The 20277-nt window shown below is 42.4% G+C and overlaps 1 protein-coding gene across 1 annotated transcript in view; it reads left to right on the top strand.

Annotated features, from left to right (window-relative positions):
* pacrg (PARK2 co-regulated) overlaps positions 1–20277 on the top strand; it is a 126690-nt gene that overhangs the window by 45318 nt on the left and 61095 nt on the right. The window contains exon 3 of the mRNA XM_061063365.1: positions 14692–14863. Coding sequence (XP_060919348.1) covers positions 14692–14863 — 172 coding nt within the window. The remainder of the gene's footprint in view (positions 1–14691; positions 14864–20277) is intronic.

The following is a 20277-nucleotide window of genomic DNA, read 5'->3' as shown; positions in this document are numbered from 1 at the left end:
GATTTCCTAAAAAACATATCCCCACATCCTTCCTCCCTTCTACAGCAACAGAACAGCAGAAGCAGCTGCTGCAAACAAAAGGCTTGTGACCAAAAAATGGTGGAAGAAAACTACAAATAGATGTTTAAGTTTATTTGTAATATAGCTTTAATGAAGCAGGGACTATTTCTACAGTTGCTGCTCTCTCCACTTAGATCCAAACCACCACTCCTACCAACACCATCATCTTCCCAGCAGGTCCCGTTTGAAAAGAGCAGGGAGCGCCTGTCACCTCTGCTGGGAGATTTCCCCATTCTGTGGCCCCCTGATAAGCTCTGATTTACTTCCTCCATGTGGGTCAGAGAGACTTTGGGACACTCGGCTTCTAATGCCTTTTGTAATTACAAATGCTTGACTGAACTGTTCCTGCTTCCATCCGTCTGCCCCCCCCCCCCCCTCCTCCTCCAAACAGGAGGTAGATGTGTGGATGTGCATGCATGTGTGTTTGTGTGAGTGACTGTTGCTGGATGCATATACACAAGCATGAACAAACATAATCCCTATACTGTCTTTGAGTACCAGCTATTTCTCTCACATCCAAGCAAACAGTGTTAAATGAAAGAAATAATTTTGTCCTCCCAGGTGCATGTATCTTTGTGTTTTTCTCTCCATCAATTGTAATGCCCTCCACCACCTGCTGTAATGGATCTCCTACCGTGACTCCACACTCTACAGGGTGAAGGATTCAGACTGCAGAACTTACTCATGCATTTCTTCCTTTTTTTCTCGAGAAAAGGGAATATACAATTATCTGCACACACTACAGTTTTGCATATAAACCTGTTTTTATGATAATGCAGCTTGGAAGAAGGTTAGTTTAGAAACATTTTTGGATACATTTTAAGTGACAGAAGTTTTGATTTGTTTCTTTTTACATCACTAAAGGGAGAGGTGATAAATGACCCAATACATAAAAACAACGTTTGTATTAAAAGCCAAGTCAGTGACTCCTGTTTGCAAAACACAGCTTCATTACTTGAGTTTACTCTAGCACTACTTTGTTTTAAATTATCTCAGCTATTATCAAATTAAACAATTCATTCAGGTTCAGTGTTATAACACTTGTAAGACTTACTCGAATGATTTTCTCTCCTACTCCACAACTACGGTCCTCGAGTGGACCGTAGTCCAGTCCTGAGGAAGAGAATATGTTTACTGACGAGCTAATGTATCCAAGTATAATTTACATGGTGTTTGATGTGTTTTGAAAGGGACAATATGAGGTTGTGTGAACCTAAGACCATCTAGGTTCCAACAGAAGGCTGCTTGTGACTGGCAGGGCTTCAGAGCTCAAACTTTAAAGAGATGCAAAAAGCTTGGTTTGCAGAAATTTAGAGACACACACAAGAAGAATGGGAACACTGGTTAGTACACTTGAGCAGCACTCCAGTCTAGTTCCATGTCTTATAGGTCAACAAAACCCAGTTTCAGCTGATTTTAAGTTTCAACGTTTGTTGTCTACCTCTTACAAACCTTATCCAATGGTGTCCCATCAAGGCCTGCATGTCAGATGCTGTAAACTGACCTCGGCTCTTTTGTGTTTGGTCTATGTTTTGGTTTTCCTTTCCATTGACAGTAACTCAAAAACTCTGACAGATGTGCCATTTACAGTTTCTTTTAGTGTAGCTTGATAGCCTTGACTACTCATCACTTCTGTAGAGCTGGGCTTTGTTATGCAATAAGTATATCATGTGATTATTAAAAGATCATGGCCAGGCTACACTGACTAGTAGTAATAGTAGCAGTTCTGTGTGTGAGTGTGTGTGTGTGTGTGTGTGTGTGTGTGTGTGTGTGTGTGTGTGTGTGTGTGTGTGTGTGTGTGTGTGTGTGTGTAAGTGTGTGTTCAGAGTCATGCAGCAATACATTTTCTTTGACATTTCAAAAGCCCACTTTTATCCCACTCATAAGTTCTCTGCACGTTGAACACATTACTCAGTTCCCCTGAAACAATCCTCTCCTTCAGATTCAGTCTTTTTGTCAAAGGCCTCGAGTGAACGTGTAGAACCATGGGACTGAAGTTATCATCAACGCTGAGTTCTCTCCCCTGCAGGTAGATGTGTGTGTGTGTGTGTGTGTGTGTGTGTGTGTGTGTGTGTGTGTCTGAGTGTGCGTGACTTTGTGTGCAACCTTTGTGCATAAAGCTTCATTCTTTTTTTTTTTTTTTTGCTGCTACTCTATATAGCCATTACTTCAAAACATCAGCTGCACAGCTGGCTGAAACTCAGGACTCCAAAGGTGATTCCACATCACCTGACAAAGAGCTCTGCCCTGTCATCACTACTGACCCTTAGCAGAGAAGGTTAGAGTTCTAGTTCCCCTCACGATTTACTGAACCAACAAATATCTGAAATGTATTGGAGTCACAAATCCTACCTTTCCAGTTGGATTCTTTATGGAGACACATTATTTTATTGTCACACAACCGTGTTTCTGCTGTTACCCCTGTCCGTTTGTTAGCTATTCCAAATGAGTTTTTAAAGGACAAACCACTGTCCCACATGACTTCTGTGGTTAGCTTTCATCTTTCTGCTTGTCTCTTTCACTTCACTTTACCCTCACCTAACAGAAACTGAAAATAGAATATTGGGCTTAAATCTGCCTCTGAGGGCGTTCAAAGGGACACAATGTACGCGATCAGCAAAGCATAGGTTTTCTTTATTTTATTTACTTACTCTCTGTAATTTTTCCACTCCTTCTTTCCTCTTTTCTTACCTGTTTCCTTGCATGCTTTCTCCTTTGCCCTTTACTTACCCTTTCTACTCCACTCCCTACATCCCCTCCAATCCATGCAGCCCTGGTAGCTCAGTGGAGTCCAGGCCCTCTTTGATCTGTAGTCCAGAACACAGGATGAGAGTTATCCGCTGGCAACAACAAGAACATCCTATTAGGAGCTGGACAGAGGCTTGACAGACACTCTGCTGCTGCTGCTGCTGCTTGGCCCTGAAAGCACACAGCCTACTGCTACTGATGCTGCTGATTCTCTGTGCTTCTCCCCAGCTCAGGGTGGGCATTACTGGCTCAGCACACTTGACACAAAAGTACAGAGTTGGGTTCACTTGTTGAATTAAAAAATGTTGAAATGCACTTTTTGTGGACTATTTTTTGGTAGGCACTTTTCTTTGGTTGTCACCCTCAAGTGTTTTTGGTACTGTAAGGCTCCGTGTCTAGCTAGCGTTTTTTCTGAGCACCATTGTCTTTCTTCAATTGTTGTCAAGGAGTGTTTGCAGCAGCAGCAGGCAGCATTCTTTAACTTCAGAAAGGCACTGTTGAGGTCACCTGTGCTCTTTTACAAATGTATGATATTCCCTGTATTATTGCAGCCTACTGATCGTATCTTGTACCCACATCCTCTTTTCTCCACGTCTGCTGGGGTAAAAAACGATCTCAAAAATTTAAACATACACTAATAAACAATGGAACAGTATCAGTCAACAGACTGTTAAGATTAAGATTTACTTTATTGATCCCGCAAGGGGAAATTCTGTTTTTACACTTTGTAAGTCATGCAACACACACATAGGCTGAAATATACACACATGCACAAACAGGATCCTATGGACATGCACTAATGCAGAGAAGTCAGAGTGACAGAGTCACCCCCGGCAGGCACTGTTGAGCTGCTTGTTGGGAGGGGATTTGGTGCTGTGCTCAAGGACACCTCGCACCTCTCCAGCTACCAGACCAACTCCCATATTTGGTCCGCACCGGGACTTGAACTGGCGGCCCTCCGGTTCCCAACCCAAGTCCCTATAGACTGAGATACTGCCGCTGTTGTCTTAGAGACAGGAAAGACGTGCAGTGCTTTAACTCTCAGCGCACAAATGCTTCATGCAAGCGTTTCTGAGCGCACAGCCAGCACTTGTTTGCCCAGAAATAACGCCAGGTGGACACAGAGCCTAGTCTGCCACCTGTCTGCCCTTCTAATTCTAGTTGACTCACTAGAATTTGGATTTGCCGAGTGCCTTCCCAGACACTTTGGTAGTGGCTCTATTCCACACACTCAGAAGTACTTTTACTTTGTTGACGCCTGTGAAACAATGAATTAACATAATTGATGGACCTTTTTAAAAAGTGTTGGTTTTTTAATGCGTATTTGGGATATTTTAGTCTTTGCATAGGCACAATGCGGCCGGCAACCCCAAAACAACCTCCAGCCACTCCAACAGAAAGGCACAAATTAATTATTTATAGAATGTACGTATTTTACCTGCACTTGTTTAACGTCTTTTACAAGTTTCACTGTCCTGTTCAGCCCATTGAGAAGTACAGTACATTTCCAGAATGCTGCTAATTTTACAACTGGTGATTGGGTTGGTTGCCTACATCCAATACGTAAATTTGCCTGGTGACCAGACCTCCCCTCACAGATTAACCTAGGGGAAACACTCAAATGAATAATGACCAAATCTGTGCAATCATTTGGAGAAATGTATCTTTTCTTTCTTTTCTTTTTGTTCATCCAGTTTGTGGTTAATAACACATTAAGAGTCACACAGCCTGGTAAAGCTGCCTTGTTATCTTAAACAGACCGAGCATTCGTCTTGGTGTCTATTGTTTTGGTTCCATGCACAAAATCAATAGAGCTCATTCATCACACATGCTCATCGAAAATGAGCAGATTTGTTTGAACATTTGTGAAGATTTTTCACTACAGTGTGAGGCTGAGAAGCAAGATTTATCAAAACTGTGCAGGCACTAGCTGTTACAGTCATGGTATTTGCTTGCTGAAAAAGCATTATTCCATCCTCTTATCTTCACTGTGCATCTGACATGAACAAATCACACGCACGCATGCCGACACATGCACATAGATATATGCAAGTAATTAATGCATGTAGACACATGCACTCTTGCACGCTTTAACACACACACAACTACACAAATTCTTTCTGTGGTTTCTTTTTCCGTCACAAACAACCAGTGATGGATTGGTCCCTTCCATTTTAAACAGGGAGAAAACACATGCCCCCGGGGACCCTTGTGTGTGGAAGTACTTTGAAGTGTCCACATTTAATTCTTCTGTATGATAAATGAGAGGGGAGCCGCAGTTGTAGCCTGTGAGGAAAAGCTCGGCTCGCTCGTCGAGGGGAGCGGTAACAAATGTAGCGATAGCTGATAAGCTGACTGTGTCTCTTGCTCTTGCTTGTTGTTCTGCTCCCTGCAGACCCCCACAGCCAGATAACAAATCCATCCTATCAATCAAACCCATCAATGACTGGCTGCAGATTAGAGACAGTGATTTTGGGGCTGATTGGAGGGGAAATGCTGATTACACCTCCCTCTCTCTCTGCCTTGATTACACTCTGCCTGTGTGTTGTCAAGCTCGGCTGCTGAGCTGTAATCACTGGAAGCTAAGAGCAGAGGCCGTGGCTCCTGAATAGACAAGACACAGACACAATCACAACACTAGCTGGTGAGCTGTGACCACTGCTAGGTCATTGCAAAGGTCTGTGTCTCACACTGTCAGAGCATCTGTGGTTCTTGCTGCACATCTGTGCAGACACACACATCACATTGAGAAGTGGAAAAATCCAGCTTCTAGACCTTTTGTCTGCTCCCTCCCTCAAAACCTTGTTTTGTTGATCACCTTCTATTTCCCTCCCTCCTCAGCTTTTCTCCACAATTCTGGCCTACTTCCATCCCAGTGGCAGGGGGCCCTTTGCTGGAGTGCGCACACAAATACACACAGCAAGCACAGTCCTTATCTTAGCTTTATTTAGCTGCATCACCTTTAAAAGTGGAGCAGATTCCAGGCAGTCTCTTCTTCCTAACATTTCATTCTTCTACGGACGGCTGTGGCTCACTTGGTAGAGTCGGTCGTGTCTCAACCGGAAGGTTGGGGGTTCGATCCCCAGCTCCCTCAGCCACATGACACTCAACCCCAAATTGCTCATGCTGCTTCGTCTCACGCCTCATCTGCCATCAGTGTGTGAATGGGAAAAAGCACTTTGAGTACTCAGAAGACAAACTCCATTTACCATTTCTATCCCTCTATACCTTTAACAATCTGCTCAGCCCTCCTTCACCACGTGTTCACCTTTTTTTAATCGGTGCAGTCGTAGAGGCCGGCCCAGGACTCAAATTGTGTCTCTGAGTGTACTTTGGGAAAGCTACTGTAACAGAGGCCTCTCCTCATGTTCTATAAACAAAACTGCGACTTGAAGAATGTAAACAAACAAACTAATTGCCAAATATGAACAACATTCCACTGGAAAGCTGAGACTGTGAGAGGGAAATTAATTGGTTTTACTTGCTTGCTTGTTAATAGAAAAAAATAATTGTGATGGGTTCCCAGTGGGAGCACAAGAACAAACCAGATGTAGTCTTTGTTGCTTGTGTAAACAAGGACACTGCTAAACACGATGACCATTTGGGTAAGTAGAGTACATGTTTAAAAAAAAAAGGCTTCCTAAAATGTGTTGCTAAATATTTGACTTTTATTTTAACCCTCATGAAACCCTCATTGGTTTAAAACAAAAAAAGAAGGTTATTTTTTCTCTAAAGTGTAAACAGAAGCATGATCTTAACAGGAACGCTGTCTGCAGACGGACTGTTTGTTTTGCCCTGAATAATGTTTGTTACTCTAATAATGCTGTCCTGCTTATAATCCTCAACACACCATTTAGGATTGCTGACATGACTGTGTGCCCAAATCAAATTATTTCCATCTGTGTGTGTAAGTGCATGTTCGGGTGCATGTGTGTGTGTGTGTGTGTGTGTGAGAGAGAGTGGGTTCACATCAAGCTCATAACCGTCTCTGTCCTGGTTTTGAACTATCTTTGAAGCTCCAAAATTGTCTCATCCAGCTCATGTTAGGTATCATTTCAATTGACACCGTGCACTCTGCTACTTGTGCTTTGAATTGAGCATACTTGCATGCTTGTTAGATGGAAACAGCTGTCAGGGGAGATAGCGAGAGTGACTCACTCCGCTTTCCCCTACTTATCGTTTGCCTACTCCAGTCTTGCTCCTCTTATTTTGACCTCCAAGAAAGTCAAAATATTCTGTTCATTTTCTCTATTTTTCCCACTTTCTCGTCTTCACAGTGGGTGCACACACACATGGTGTGTGATTTTTGGGCCAGAGGTGTGCAGTGCACCTGTGGCACTGTTGGAAACAAGCTAAGATTAGGTTGAATAAATTATTACTGTGTGATTTTTGCAGCCTGCTAGTGACAATTGTAAATTGTTGAGAGGTTCTCCTGTTAAATATTCTTTCAAAGGAAATTGAAATCTGTTCTAGAAATAGAAAACAATTTAGCAATATTCATGATGTAAATTAATTCATACATCAGTTCTTAACAATGTTCCATAAGCGCTTTTCCATGTGAATGATTGTCATTTATGGCAGACTAAACCTTGAAAGTTAAATACTTTTGATTGTTTTCCCACCAAATGGCTTGGATTTGGATTTGGATCTGAAAGTCTTCGTCAAAGTTAAATTGCTGGCCTAATTGTAACACAGTCTAAACTGCACAGAATGGAGCTGGTCATTAGGAGGCCAACCCAAAGACATAGCTGGTCCCCTGAAAGGCAGAGTGAACTGGCCCAATGCAGAGGCCATTTAATCATATCAGTGCATGCGTAATGGATCAGTATATCTCTAAATGGATGAATGAACGGCACCTTCAACTCAATCTTTCAAAGACTGAGCTCCTTGTCATCCCAGCCAGTCCCTCTATGCAACCACAGATCAATATCCAGCTTGGAACAACCAAACTCATGCCCACAAAGTCTGCCCGGAACCTGGGTGTCATGATTGATGACCAGCTAACTTTTAAGGTTCAAGTAGTCTCGATTGCCCGGTCATGTCGATTTGCCCTGTACAACATCAGGAAGATCAGACCTAACCTGTCAGAACACGCTACACAGCTCCTGGTACAGGCTCTTGTGATATCACGCATCGATTATTGCAACTCTCTACTGGCAGGTCTTCCTACATGCACTATCAAACCTCTGCAAATGATACAAAATGCAGCAGCACGACTGGTCTTCAACCTTCCTAAAAGAGCACTCCGCGGTTCATCTCCTTACACTGGCACACAGTTACTGCTCGCATCAAATTTAAAACTCTGCTGCTCGCTTACAAAACAGCGACAAAAACGTCTTACTTTAACTCTCTCATCCAGGTCTACACTCCCTCCCGCCCACTACGCTCTGCCAATGAAAGGCGTCTGATCCGACCTTCACAACAGGGTCCTAAGTCTTCTCTAACAGGGTCTAACTCTTCTCCTCTGTTGCCCCCCGGTGGTGGAATGAACTTCCAAACTCCATTCGATCCGCAGAGTCCCTCTGCACTTTTAAGAAAAAGCTAAAGACCCAGCTCTTTCATGAATACCTACTAACTTAATGATGATGGTCTCCATATTATTGATGATGATGATGGTAATGACGATGGTTTGTGTTTGATAACGACGACTTATAAGATGGTTTCTATACTGATTGGAGTTCTCAAGAACTGCTCTCAATGTTGTGCTTTGCCTCTGGTCACTTCCTGTCAGCACCTGTGTGTCCAATCAGACTCAAAGCTGATCGTTTGCTCTTACTGACATTGTTCCCTTTTTTCTAGATCCTTGCTTGTGTTGTACTTACTCTCTGATGTACGTCGCTTTGGATAAAAGCATCTGCTAAGTGAATTGTAGAATTAGTATAAATAGCGCATCCATGGCCTGGATCCGATCACCTTTTGGAGCAGATTGAAAAAAGTTTGGTAACAGGTTACTGTTGCCTTGGGGTCAAATGCCCTAGCCTCTTTTATTTCCTCCCATCTTTATTTTTGCCCAGGTCGTGGTATGGGTTAACACAGTCCGACATTACTGGTCTAACCTTTAAGGTCAATGGACCTGCCTATGAAGTTTACATCCCAAACACAAAGGTTAACCATTTTAAGAAAGGGAAGGGAGGGGGTTGTTCCATTTTCAAATAGGCAACTATAAAGAAAATTGTGTTATTGTTGCTTATCTATGGATGGATTATGTTTTTGCTAACCGTCATGGGCCCCTCGTGCAGCACCAGAATGCTTTCCCCCCTTTTCCTCCCTTATGGGCAGCCTTGATTATGAGGCTGGCTTTCACAACCGGCTTTATGATGGGGCAAACAGTTGAGGTAAGAGATTAATAAATAGGATCCACTGAGTTTATGTCTTGTTCATTGTGATAAAAGCTGCTACTCATTGAAGTAATTCATTAAAGCTTCCTTTACCTTCACCCCCATCAGTAGGAAAATGTATTCAAACGTCTCAGTTCAGAATTTTCTCCACTATAATTAATCATTTCAATAGTTTGTCAGATCATAATGTGGCATACATCTTCAATCGCAGCATGTTCTGTATTTCACACCAGAGATCCCAGGAAGCCAGAGTGAGTGTCGAAAAACAACAAACATGGCTGTCAGAAAGAGAGTGGTGGCAAAATTTCTCCCAACAAAAACAAAATGACAATGTAGCAGCAGCTCCTCATAATTCTTTTCTCTACCTTACAGATGGGGCTTTAGAAACTGACACGGTTTCTCAGAATGACAACATGACTGCTTTAACCATGAAATCAGTATCACACTGGTGACTGATGGGAATGTTGTTGTGGTATGTTTTGTATGTTATTTTAAGCGCGTGTCGGTTCATGCCTCCCTCCTGAAACCCCCCCCGCCCCCCCCCCCTGTAACACACAGCCTTTCAATGCATATCGCTTTCCTGAGTGTGAATATCTCTTAGATGTATTCCACACTGTCGACACACACCGTCGCATGTGACTCCTGATTTTTGTTTTGTCTTTCCTGCTACATTTTCAGCAGGACTAATGGATCTTTGGCTGTAGTGACTGTGTACTGAATGACTCATATTGTGTGAGTGGCAGCAGTAGGAAGCATGTTCTCCCCTTAAAGCTGAAATAATTGACAGCAGCTCATCTGCCAGCTCATCTAAATACAGAAACCTTTACTTATACTAACGTAACGCTGAATCCAGGTCAAGTGATTATGGCATCATTGATTAAAATAGCATCACTGTCAAACAAATGGCATTTCGCCTGTTTCATCTGAGACATGCTTTAAGAAAAGCTAAAGCAGTGTACTTTAAAAACCAAGTTAAACCAAAGTTAGAGCTATGTCAGATCAATGACATGACAGATTTGGGGATGATATGGAATTTGAGGAAGAAGTATAGTTTGGAGACAAATTACATAAGGGAGGGCCAGAAGGATTAAGACCTATACTCAAACTTGCTGTAAGACAAGGGGATGGAAGATGATGGATCAATTAATAAAACCCACACAAACTTCCATTTAGAAAAATAAGATAAAAAGTTTGAAGATCCCAGGTGAAAACACACACCTCAAAAATCCATCATCTCTCTGCTAGCCACTACAAGCTATGAGCTAACAGCCTAGTGAGGTCTGAATAATGGTGAGGTTTAAATAACACATTTGATAAAGCCCATAATTTCTGTGGGCTTTTACACTGTGTCTTATACAGCTGCACAGCGTTCTCTACATGAGTGACTCACACAAACCTGGTGAACTCACCCAATAGTTCATCCCATCTGAGCACACTCAGGCTATATAAAGTTGCATGTAAGCAATCACGCACACACATACTTCTACCTTCACATGTAGGGATGGGCAATATGGGAAAAATAAAACACATCACAATGTTCTTCTTTTAATGGCAGCATCACAATCACAGTTCAATTAAAATATTTTTTTAAGGTTAAATTTGAATGCTGCACAGGCTTTCCTCCTCTGAGCTGCTCGGTAGATGTGGAAGTAGGAAGAGGGTCGTTGTTGTAGTCTCAGAAATAATAAAAATCCACAGTTTGCATTATTCAGTCCGTGAGTGATCGCCATGGTTGTTCTTCTTTCTGCTTTTTGGCGGATTTGCAAACTAACTATGTGCATACTGCCACCTGCTTTATCAGAATGTATACATACACAAGTGTCCTCGAGCATGACAACCTTGCCTAATGTGAAAATACCATTACTCTTATGTTTTATTTTGTTTTAAGGCGAGAGGTGGGGAATAAAAAAAAATCAAAGCCACTACCTACAGTTTGCTATGATAGGTCTATCTGTGTGTCTGTAGGGAAGGCATTAAATGGACTAGCAAATACTGAGATTTGGCTGAGAAAACCCCTTTGGATGCGTCCTTGAATAAGCATAGAACTGCAACGGCTAGAATGTGTGCTGTTGCTAGATTCTACAATCTCTCTACATAAAGTCATTCTAATCCGTCACAATCTAATGTCATCCTATCTCACACTTTAAATATGTGTACTTACACACACTGCACACACAGTCATGTCCAACTATTGTGTATTTAAAGAGGCATCCTGCTGTTTTCCTTCCTCTGTGTCCCCTGTGCCTGTCAGGGGCCTCTAAAACTGTTGTTTAATGAGCCCAGGCTCTCCTCAGGCTCCATCCCAGTCTCCTCTGCTTCTGTGTGTCTGCTGTTGCAGTGCTGACCAGAGGAGACATGAAGGTCTGTGTCCCTGGGCTAATTGCTGTTACTTGGCTGATAGTCTTTCTGTGCTCCGCTCTCATTGACTCCCCGGGCTCCAGGGGGATTCCCATAGGCACCCAAAGACAAACAAACCTGGGCGGACAATCGATAACGGATGCAAGACTTACCGCTCAGCACAGCCGCTGATTAAGATTCCCTGGGAATGTGTGCGTGTGCGTATGTGATAGTGAGTGTGTGTAAAGGTGTTTGCTGATCGTCCCCACTCTGTCAGTGCTAACTGGAATCTTCAGCCTGTCCCTAAGTGCTTGTTTATGTGTTTTTGATTAAGAGCATGGCAGAGTTCAGAGGCATCCTCACAAAACCAGCACACTAATGCTCCCAGGTAATTCTTCCTACAACAATTTAAAGCAACAATATGTAACTTTTCCACGTTCAAATAGCAGTTTCAAAGGTCGAGATGTGCGGCTTTACGGCACTAGTTAACACACCAGCCTTCGGTTTTAAAAGAAGCCGGTTAGCCCATCTGTTTGATACAACGGTCGAGGCTAAGAGACGGAAAGGAGGGGGAAGTATGAAGCTTAGAAGAGAAAAAGAGAGAGTGAATGAGCAAGAAGCCGAACATAAAGCAACAATCCGACGGAGGAGAGTACATCTTTGCAGATATTATTCATAACACATAGCAACATAACTTTTAGCTGTATTGTTATGGGTGTCATTGTTTTCTCATGTTTAGCAGCTTTACCCAGTGAAGAAAGTCATCTAACCCGAGTTATGTTTCAGGTTTGCATTCAAATAAACAGAGAAATCCATCAAACTCAAACGAGTTGTCTCTCTACTTATCAATCTTCAAGTTAGCTTTGTAAGTTTGGGACCTCTCAATTATCAAAATATATTACAGTCTCCAATGTAGCCATTTAGCCACAAATCATAGATACAGTACCATGACAACACCAAACCAAATTCCTTCATATTCTTACTTTAAAAGTGAGGTCTGGTACTTTACTGGCGGAGTAAAATGTGTCTGTTCTATTATCAGTATCCTCAGGCGTAGCTTTCCTTTGCTTTGTACAATATGTATTATATTAGTGATAGTTATTGTCACATCATTGGAAAACTAATCAAACACGGGTATAAAATAAATAAAAAAAAAGTCATATTAAGACATGCTTTCCAATACATATAATGACATGAGAAAAAAGGTAACACAACACACACATTAACAGAAGTACTCACAATGTCCTACAGTATAGCATACCACAACATTTGGCCGTAAAATCAAAGTCGTTTTTAAGGTTCTCTTCTCTTATTTTTAATTCTCTTATCTCAGTAAAACCTTGAGTTTCTGTGAACGTTTTCATTATTTTTAGATCTAGTCAGTCACAACAGTATTATATAAACCCTGTACCTTGAAATATTTACATGACAGCAAGCGTACACTGTTGATTTCAATGTCTATTCCAGTCATGTCTTTATGTAGAGTACAGTGCCACTGTATCTCATATTGTTTTTGTGACCAAATTAAAAAGGAGTGTCTGACATCTCGTGTTAGTGTATGCCGTTAACTGACTTCGGTTAGCAAGTGCGCCTTGTCTCCCTCATCCATTTGCCTCTCCTCCTCGTGTCTCTCTGGGCTCATGTTTGCTTTTGTTCTCGTCTCTAGCCCGACTGACTCACAATGATGATCTTGACCAAGCACAGGAAAAAGGTCAAGGTTGGCCCGCAAATTGCCTCAAAGCAATCAGCCTTCTCTCTCTGCGCTAACAGTGTGAGCTCTCTGTCGCCATCTCTCCATCTTTTTTCCCTTTCCTCCTCTGTCTCTGTGTTTACCTTGGGGGGGTGGATGTGTGTGTCAGGCAGGATTGGCAGCAGGAGGGGTCTGCCCTGCTTTGAAGTCTCGGCTCTGACCGGCGGCTGAGCGAGGGCCGGGGACTTGAAAGCGGGGAGCGTCAGTCACTGGGTGACATTTCAGCACAGACCAGCGTGACCTAGTAGGGGGCATTTGTGTGTGTGTGTGTGTGTGTGTGTGTGTGTGTGTGTGTGTGTGTGTGTGTGTTTGTGTGTGTGTGTGTGTGTGTGTGTGTGTGTGTGTGTGTGTGTGTGTGTTTATAATAGTATGTATATATGTGTGTGTGTTTGGACAATGAATGAGTGTCTCCTTGTGGCTTCAGCTGTCCTCAAGGACTGCCGGCTGCTGGAGGCTGTTTGCCTCTGCACCAAAGGGATTACCTTCCATTACATGAAAAACAGAATCACCCATTCAACCTCTAACCCCTCGCTCAACAATAGTGCCATTGGGATGTAGTGCTACAGCTGATACCCGTGTTATAAATACACACTCGGTAACTAGATCTGGTGCACACAGATATTGCATGAGCTGTGGCTATATGTAACATTTTTTGTAGGATTTTCAGAACACACAAAGGCTCAAGGACAGCCTCCTTTGGGTCAGCTGTTGGTTCCAGCCCAGTGTTTTCTTGAGTGGCATTACTCTGATGGCTTCACACACATGAAAGGCTTCACTTTAACCGTGTCACCCAGTACCCACACACTCAGCTCAAACGACATCAAAGCCTGCCCCGTGGCCCAGAGCTGGACAAACGTCTTCATCTACCGGCCTGATTGCGTGTTTGTTAGTGCGCCTTTCTGTCTGTCCTGTAAATGGTGTAAACAGGTGTTAACATGTCAGCCCCACAAGATGCCACATGCCGCTGTTTCATGATCTCCTGAACAGCTGTCCCCTGCCATTGTGTGTGGGTGTGTGAGTGTGAGCGAATATGTGTTTTGTATTAGTTTACCGTGAGGGATATAAATGGCTGCAAGAGGAGCCTTAGCCCCTACATATTGTGCAAAGCCAAGGACAAACAATGAGAAAGGGCAGATAAATAAAAGGGAGCTTTATGGCATTTACTGATTTCCTTGAGATTTTCCATCCACCTTCAATCTCATTGTTTGTGTGTCTGTGTGTTCTTGCTTTGTATGTCATCATGCTGCAGGTATAGGTGTGAATCTCTGTGAGCTTGAAGGTGATTAATTTTCCTTTAACCCTATGAGTGCATCGACAGCCGTGTGGTTAAATGTACGTCCTTGAGCAAAAGAAAGGAGACAGAAGCGTGCCCCCTCTCTCTCTTTATGTGTTGGTCTCTATGGATTAAAGAAGCAGCTAATAACGCCTATAATGTCAAATGTACATATCTGTCCTCAGGAGGAGATTGAGAGACTGGACTACCACCGCATCCTGCCTTTGTTCTTCGATGGCTTATGCGAGACCGTTCATCCGTATGAGTTCTTTGCCCGGCAGGGGGTCCATGACCTGCTCGAGCACGGAGGCCCCAAGATCCAGCCTGTGATTCCCCAGCTCATCATCCCCATCAAGAGTGAGTGTGGGAGGGTGTCCACTCTCAGGGGTAGCACATCACATGTAACATAGCTACTATCCAGATTGACCCTGTGAGTGTGTGTGTGTGTGTGTGTGTGTGTGTGTGTGTGTGTGTGTGTGTAGATTTGATTTTTCATTCATTCTGATCCCCTTGACATTCATTCACAAATTATATTATAAAATGTTTTCACAAACTTTTATAAATGCTCAGATCCTAGTTGGATTGTTATGAAGTGATGTAGACAGGCTTATTGAAGATATGTCTTCAGATGAATTACTGTAGATAAATAATCACAGCAATTTTCTGTGGTTGGAGCAGGTATTCAATTAATTAAATCCAACCTATAGTCTTATTCACTGGCATTAGCTTGACACATTTCCCATAAGAAAATATAGTTATTTCTGCATGAGTGATTGACAGCCATGTAATCTTCCTAGTTAGAGTGAAGCAGCCCAGATACATAGATTTGTGACTCATCACTATTTCATTATTTTACGATTCTGATGACAGCATCATTACATATTGATTGCTGTTTACTGAGCCAAGACAAATCCAAAGTCTACATTTTCAAAGATCTCCACATTTTCTCATAGCATTATTAGCTTTGGGCTAAATGAACCTGATAAACCAGAAACTAATAGCACACACATGTGGGCACAAATGAAACAAAAGTCTAGTGTAGCTTTTTTTTTAGTTCAATGTCAAATAAGTAAAAATTGATGAATGGATGATGTTAAATGAAAAAAGAATAAGAATATAGAATGTAATAACACATTTATGAATGTTTGAACATTGGCTCACTTCAACCACTCTCTGTGTTCATGCCGTGCAACCAAAATAGAGGCACAAACTTTTCCCGGAATAGACTCACCTGTCTTAAACGCTATAACAGATTCTAACATTACCATACAACCAGCCCTGTGACAAGTCCTAATTTGGTTTTGCAGTCATACTGTTCCTATTATTACTTTAACCCTCAGGGCAAAGCGTCCTTGTTTTTTGCATTCGCCGGAAGAAGTCGGTTCTAAAAGCATGCCTGCTAATCTGCCATGTGCGATGTGGTGACATGCTACATTTAACTGTGTCATAGCGTCGGGGCCATCCCCCTACCTTTGCAGCCTGTCACGTTTAAATACGAACACGCTCACAAGTTGGCAGATGGAGGTGGGTGGAAAAGGTTGTGTCCCAGGGTGGAGTGGTTGATGACTTCATAAATAGACATCAGGATGTACAGTGATGGGGACAGGAAAGGTTTCTTGTTTGACTAACACAAAGAGGATGAAGGAACAGGGAAGTTTGAGGAATGCAGAGTATTGCTTTTGTTGGAAAATAACCCCCCCCTTCCCCACCACACACACACAGACACACACACACACACACACACACACACAGACACACTGTCTTTTGTTTGGCGCCGCTGCCAAGTGGAGTGTCAGTTTCAAAGTGGGAGCCTTTAAGTGGCGCTCGGTGAGCCTAGGATAGTGTTCATGTCATGGACAGTTGGCTGGGTGTGTGTGTGTGTGTGTGTGTACGTGTATGTGAAGTGTGTTCTGTTTATGTGTAGCTGTTGGACGTCTGTGGAGGCAGAAGGGCGTAACAGCCAACAATAGGCAGCACTGTTGGGGACCCTGAGACGCTGTGACAAACTGACCCTGGCACAGAGACTGCTACACGCACACACTAAACACCACACTGAGCACAAAGTCTTACACATCTTACACTGTCATATTTCTAGATCTGTATATGAGCTTGTTTTTGTCTAAATAATGAACATAGTATTTATTTCTGTAAAGTAAAATACACTGAATTAATTGTTTTGTTCATTTTGATGACATACTTAATATGATATGTTGTTCACTGTTGCATGATTGAATCTTTTATAAAGATGGTTCAAATATTTCTAGGTCCATTAGGGCTGCACTAATAACAGCAAATTTAATGAATTTTGCAATATGAGCATCTGCAATAAAGCCGTTGGAAACGACTGCCTCAGTTAGAATGAATACGACAATTATTTAAGTGAATGTGCCACGCTTTCTTTCCCGGCATGCTTTCATTTCGCTTATCAGATGGAGCATTCCCTCAGATGAATTACTAATACCGGGAACTCAGGAGGGTAATGTTGCAAACGCTGTTACTGTCTCAAATGTGCAAAAACAACATAAACATAGGAGGTGTATGTGTTGGATTAAAATATGCACACGTGTTTATGTGTTGCACGTCATATAATATATTTAAAATGTGTTTAAAGATTTATATTTGGGCTTTTTCTGCCTTTATTTTAGAGATAGGACCACGGATAGATTCAGAAATCGGGAAGAGAGAGAGAGTGGGGAATGACATGCCATAAAGGAAACACAGGTCGGATCTGAACCCTGTACCACCCGCTCTGGAGGACTAAAGCCTCTGTACATGTGGCGCACAACGTACATAATGTTAGGCTATTGGCGCCCCACCATCATCATTTTGAACAGTGTATAACATTTGCAGATTGTTTTCTCATGTCCTACTATCCCAGTGTCCGTTTAAATATTGATGTCGACTCCCTTTATCGCAAGGCCTTCACTTTACATATGAGTTGATACACAGAGTGACCGGGGCCACTTGCTAACTTAGACAGTAGTTTATAAATTCAAACCCCTCAGCACTTTTTGTCATTTGCTCGTGGGAGGCCAGAGCAAAGGTGACGGTTATGCTCCTCATGAAAAAAAAACACTCTTTGCACTGATAATGGAATTTTAAATGGCCTGCTCCTTATTAACTTTCTTGGTTTATTAAAAATCAGGTCTGTTTCTCCATCCACAAGGCAAAGCCGCCAGTCCGTGTCTCTGTTGCAGATTAATTACTTTTCCATGGAGCAGGGAAGAAGAAGGGATGGCGGGAAGAGGAAGAAAGTAAAAAGCCGTCTGCAGTCTAAAATGGCAAGATATATATTTTTCTCCTCTGACGTTAATACATCTTCAATGTGGCTGGCGGGCTCTTATCTGCAGAGCGACTGAGTCACGTCAGACCCTGGTGAATTTTGATGATGACTGCAGGTCACCCAATGAGAATACACAATGAAGAAGGCTCCGGCTGACATTTTACTCGAAGGGCCCTGTCCTCAGTGACTTGAAGACGGAGCTTTTTCCTAGTTTACACCCTGTGCCTTTCATCCCACGCTGGAAAAACTATCTCTTATGAAGATGGAAAAAAAAAGAGAACAAACAAGAAAGTATGGATATGGGTATAGTATCCAATGTGTGTTAGGTTTATATCAAAGCTGTTTCCTGCTTGGGGGGCAACGCTAGCCTAGTGGTTGTTGTGTGCGCCCCATGTACGGAGGTTGTTGTCCTCTTGGTTGACTCCTTTCCCGCTTGTCGTTCCCCACTCTCTCGGTTTCTGGCTCTGTCCACTGTCCTGTCTCTAAGGTGAGGGCATGAAAAGCCCAAAAAACAAACCTTTAAAAAATAATAATTTTCTTTCCCCAAATTAAGTATTTTGGAAGAATTCCCTTTGACATAATCAAATGCTGAAGGTGAAGAAAATAGTCAAATTATTTAATACAAGAGATTAATAAATCTGTAAGTCAAGGCATAAAAAAAGAGTCTTATTCAGCTAAAGGGTATGATGGTGACTTAAGATGAAAGGGTAAAATGTGACTGAGGTGCTGTGGTTCTGGTTTCTCTGGCCTGCTTAAATAGGGAGGAGGATTCAGAGCCATGCTTCCATTGAGCCACAGCTGATTGGCATAACATTTGTTCAGCTCTGAATCAAAATGAGACTTTCATTATAAGAAGATCCTCAGTTACGCCTCGGCACGGGAACATCTCCTTCTGATCTGAACGGTATATTTATACAATTCACAGCTAAACTCTCCAATGTGCCTCCCGAGCTGCGACATTTCACGGGAAACAGAATACAAGGTCACCATTGTTTTACACTCGCACTGAATATGAAACGGGGACTATCACGAATAGATTATTACTTTATTCAGATTTGTCCCAACACAGGTTTTATACCAGCATTAATACATCAGACCCCCCTCTCTCTCGCTTTAAATTTTTTTTCCTTTTCTCAGTTTTTTTTTTCTTCTTCAGGACGGCGAGAGTGTCGATGAATAATTGAACAGTCCCGTGGTCCAAATGTCACAGCAGGGAAAATTGTTTGTGGTGGCTGGTAATTAGAATTTCATTGTTTGTTATGTAGGTTTGAAATTCCTGTCATTCCACATTCCACCTCATCTCAGTGATGGCAGAAATCTCTGCGCTCATCTTTCTGGGGACACACTAAAGCAGAGATGGAGAGATGGCATCGAGCACAATACTCTCGCTCATTCAGCATCATCTCCACTGCTTCTTCTGTGTAGGCCTCACACACAAACAATTACACTCAGACAAACACACTCTGTCACTGAGAGAGACAAAGCCAGTTCTTGGCAAATTTGTCTCCCACTCAAATGCATACAAAACAACCTTGGACCTTGTACAACTGGTCATTTTCTCACATGCATGAATACACACTATTGTGTGAATGCACTGTAGTGAGAGTGTAAAATATTGTATTCTTTTACCCATCAGCCTCTTGTTGTTTGTATGACTGCTCTCCATTGTATGACTCCATTCTTATTTTGTTGCTGCCATGTTTAGCGCTGTCAGTGCTCGTAACTGAGGCTGACATTTTCTCTCATTGCTTTTAATGTGTTTTTGTGCGCCTTGGAGAGTGTATGTGTGTGTGTTGGTTCAACCTGCACGATTGTGTGCATATCCCTGAGTGACTGTTATGTGTGAGTGTATGTGTGTGTGCTTGTGACAGCTTTGTATTTGCATATGAGCTGTTTTAACACAGGCGCTGGATGATGCATTATGCTTGTCTCTGAGTGCTCTGAGCGCCATGCTCAGTATTTTCTGGGTTTTTTTGTGTGCCATATTTCCATTTTACTCAGTCTTCTCTGTTGAATTCATCATGGTGCTAGTGATGGGGATTGTGAAGATGTCATTGAAATTCTTCCTCTTACCAGCACTTATCTCTCTCCTACTTTACCCTTATTTTCAAGCTGAGGTCCGCTTCTAGACCAACAGCGTGAGGGGCGTGGCTTTTGAGGGAGCACAGAGGTGAAGGGGTGGGTGCAGACGGAGCACTGAGGGAATGCTAATTTCAAAGTCATGCTAGTTTTTCGAAAGTTACCAACCCTGCCTTTAAGTGGATGATGTAATAAACCACCTGTTGTACATGGAGGCTGTGGTGATTCTAGATTCTGTTTGGGCCCTGGGTAAAGATTCACAGGAGGGGGCCTCCAATCAGCATTCATCACCATTACGTCATAAATAATCTGACACCAACAAAAAATACCTTTATCATTGTCAAAATACACATTAGTATTATTTTCAAAATAAAGACATTTTCCTTCGCGGACTTTTATTGACAAACGT

This window comes from Labrus mixtus, chromosome 18 (assembly GCF_963584025.1).
Source record: "Labrus mixtus chromosome 18, fLabMix1.1, whole genome shotgun sequence".
In the NCBI taxonomy this organism is placed as follows: domain Eukaryota; kingdom Metazoa; phylum Chordata; class Actinopteri; order Labriformes; family Labridae; genus Labrus; species Labrus mixtus.
Note: the sequence above shows the minus strand (reverse complement) of the source record. Positions and strands in the feature narration are given on the sequence as shown.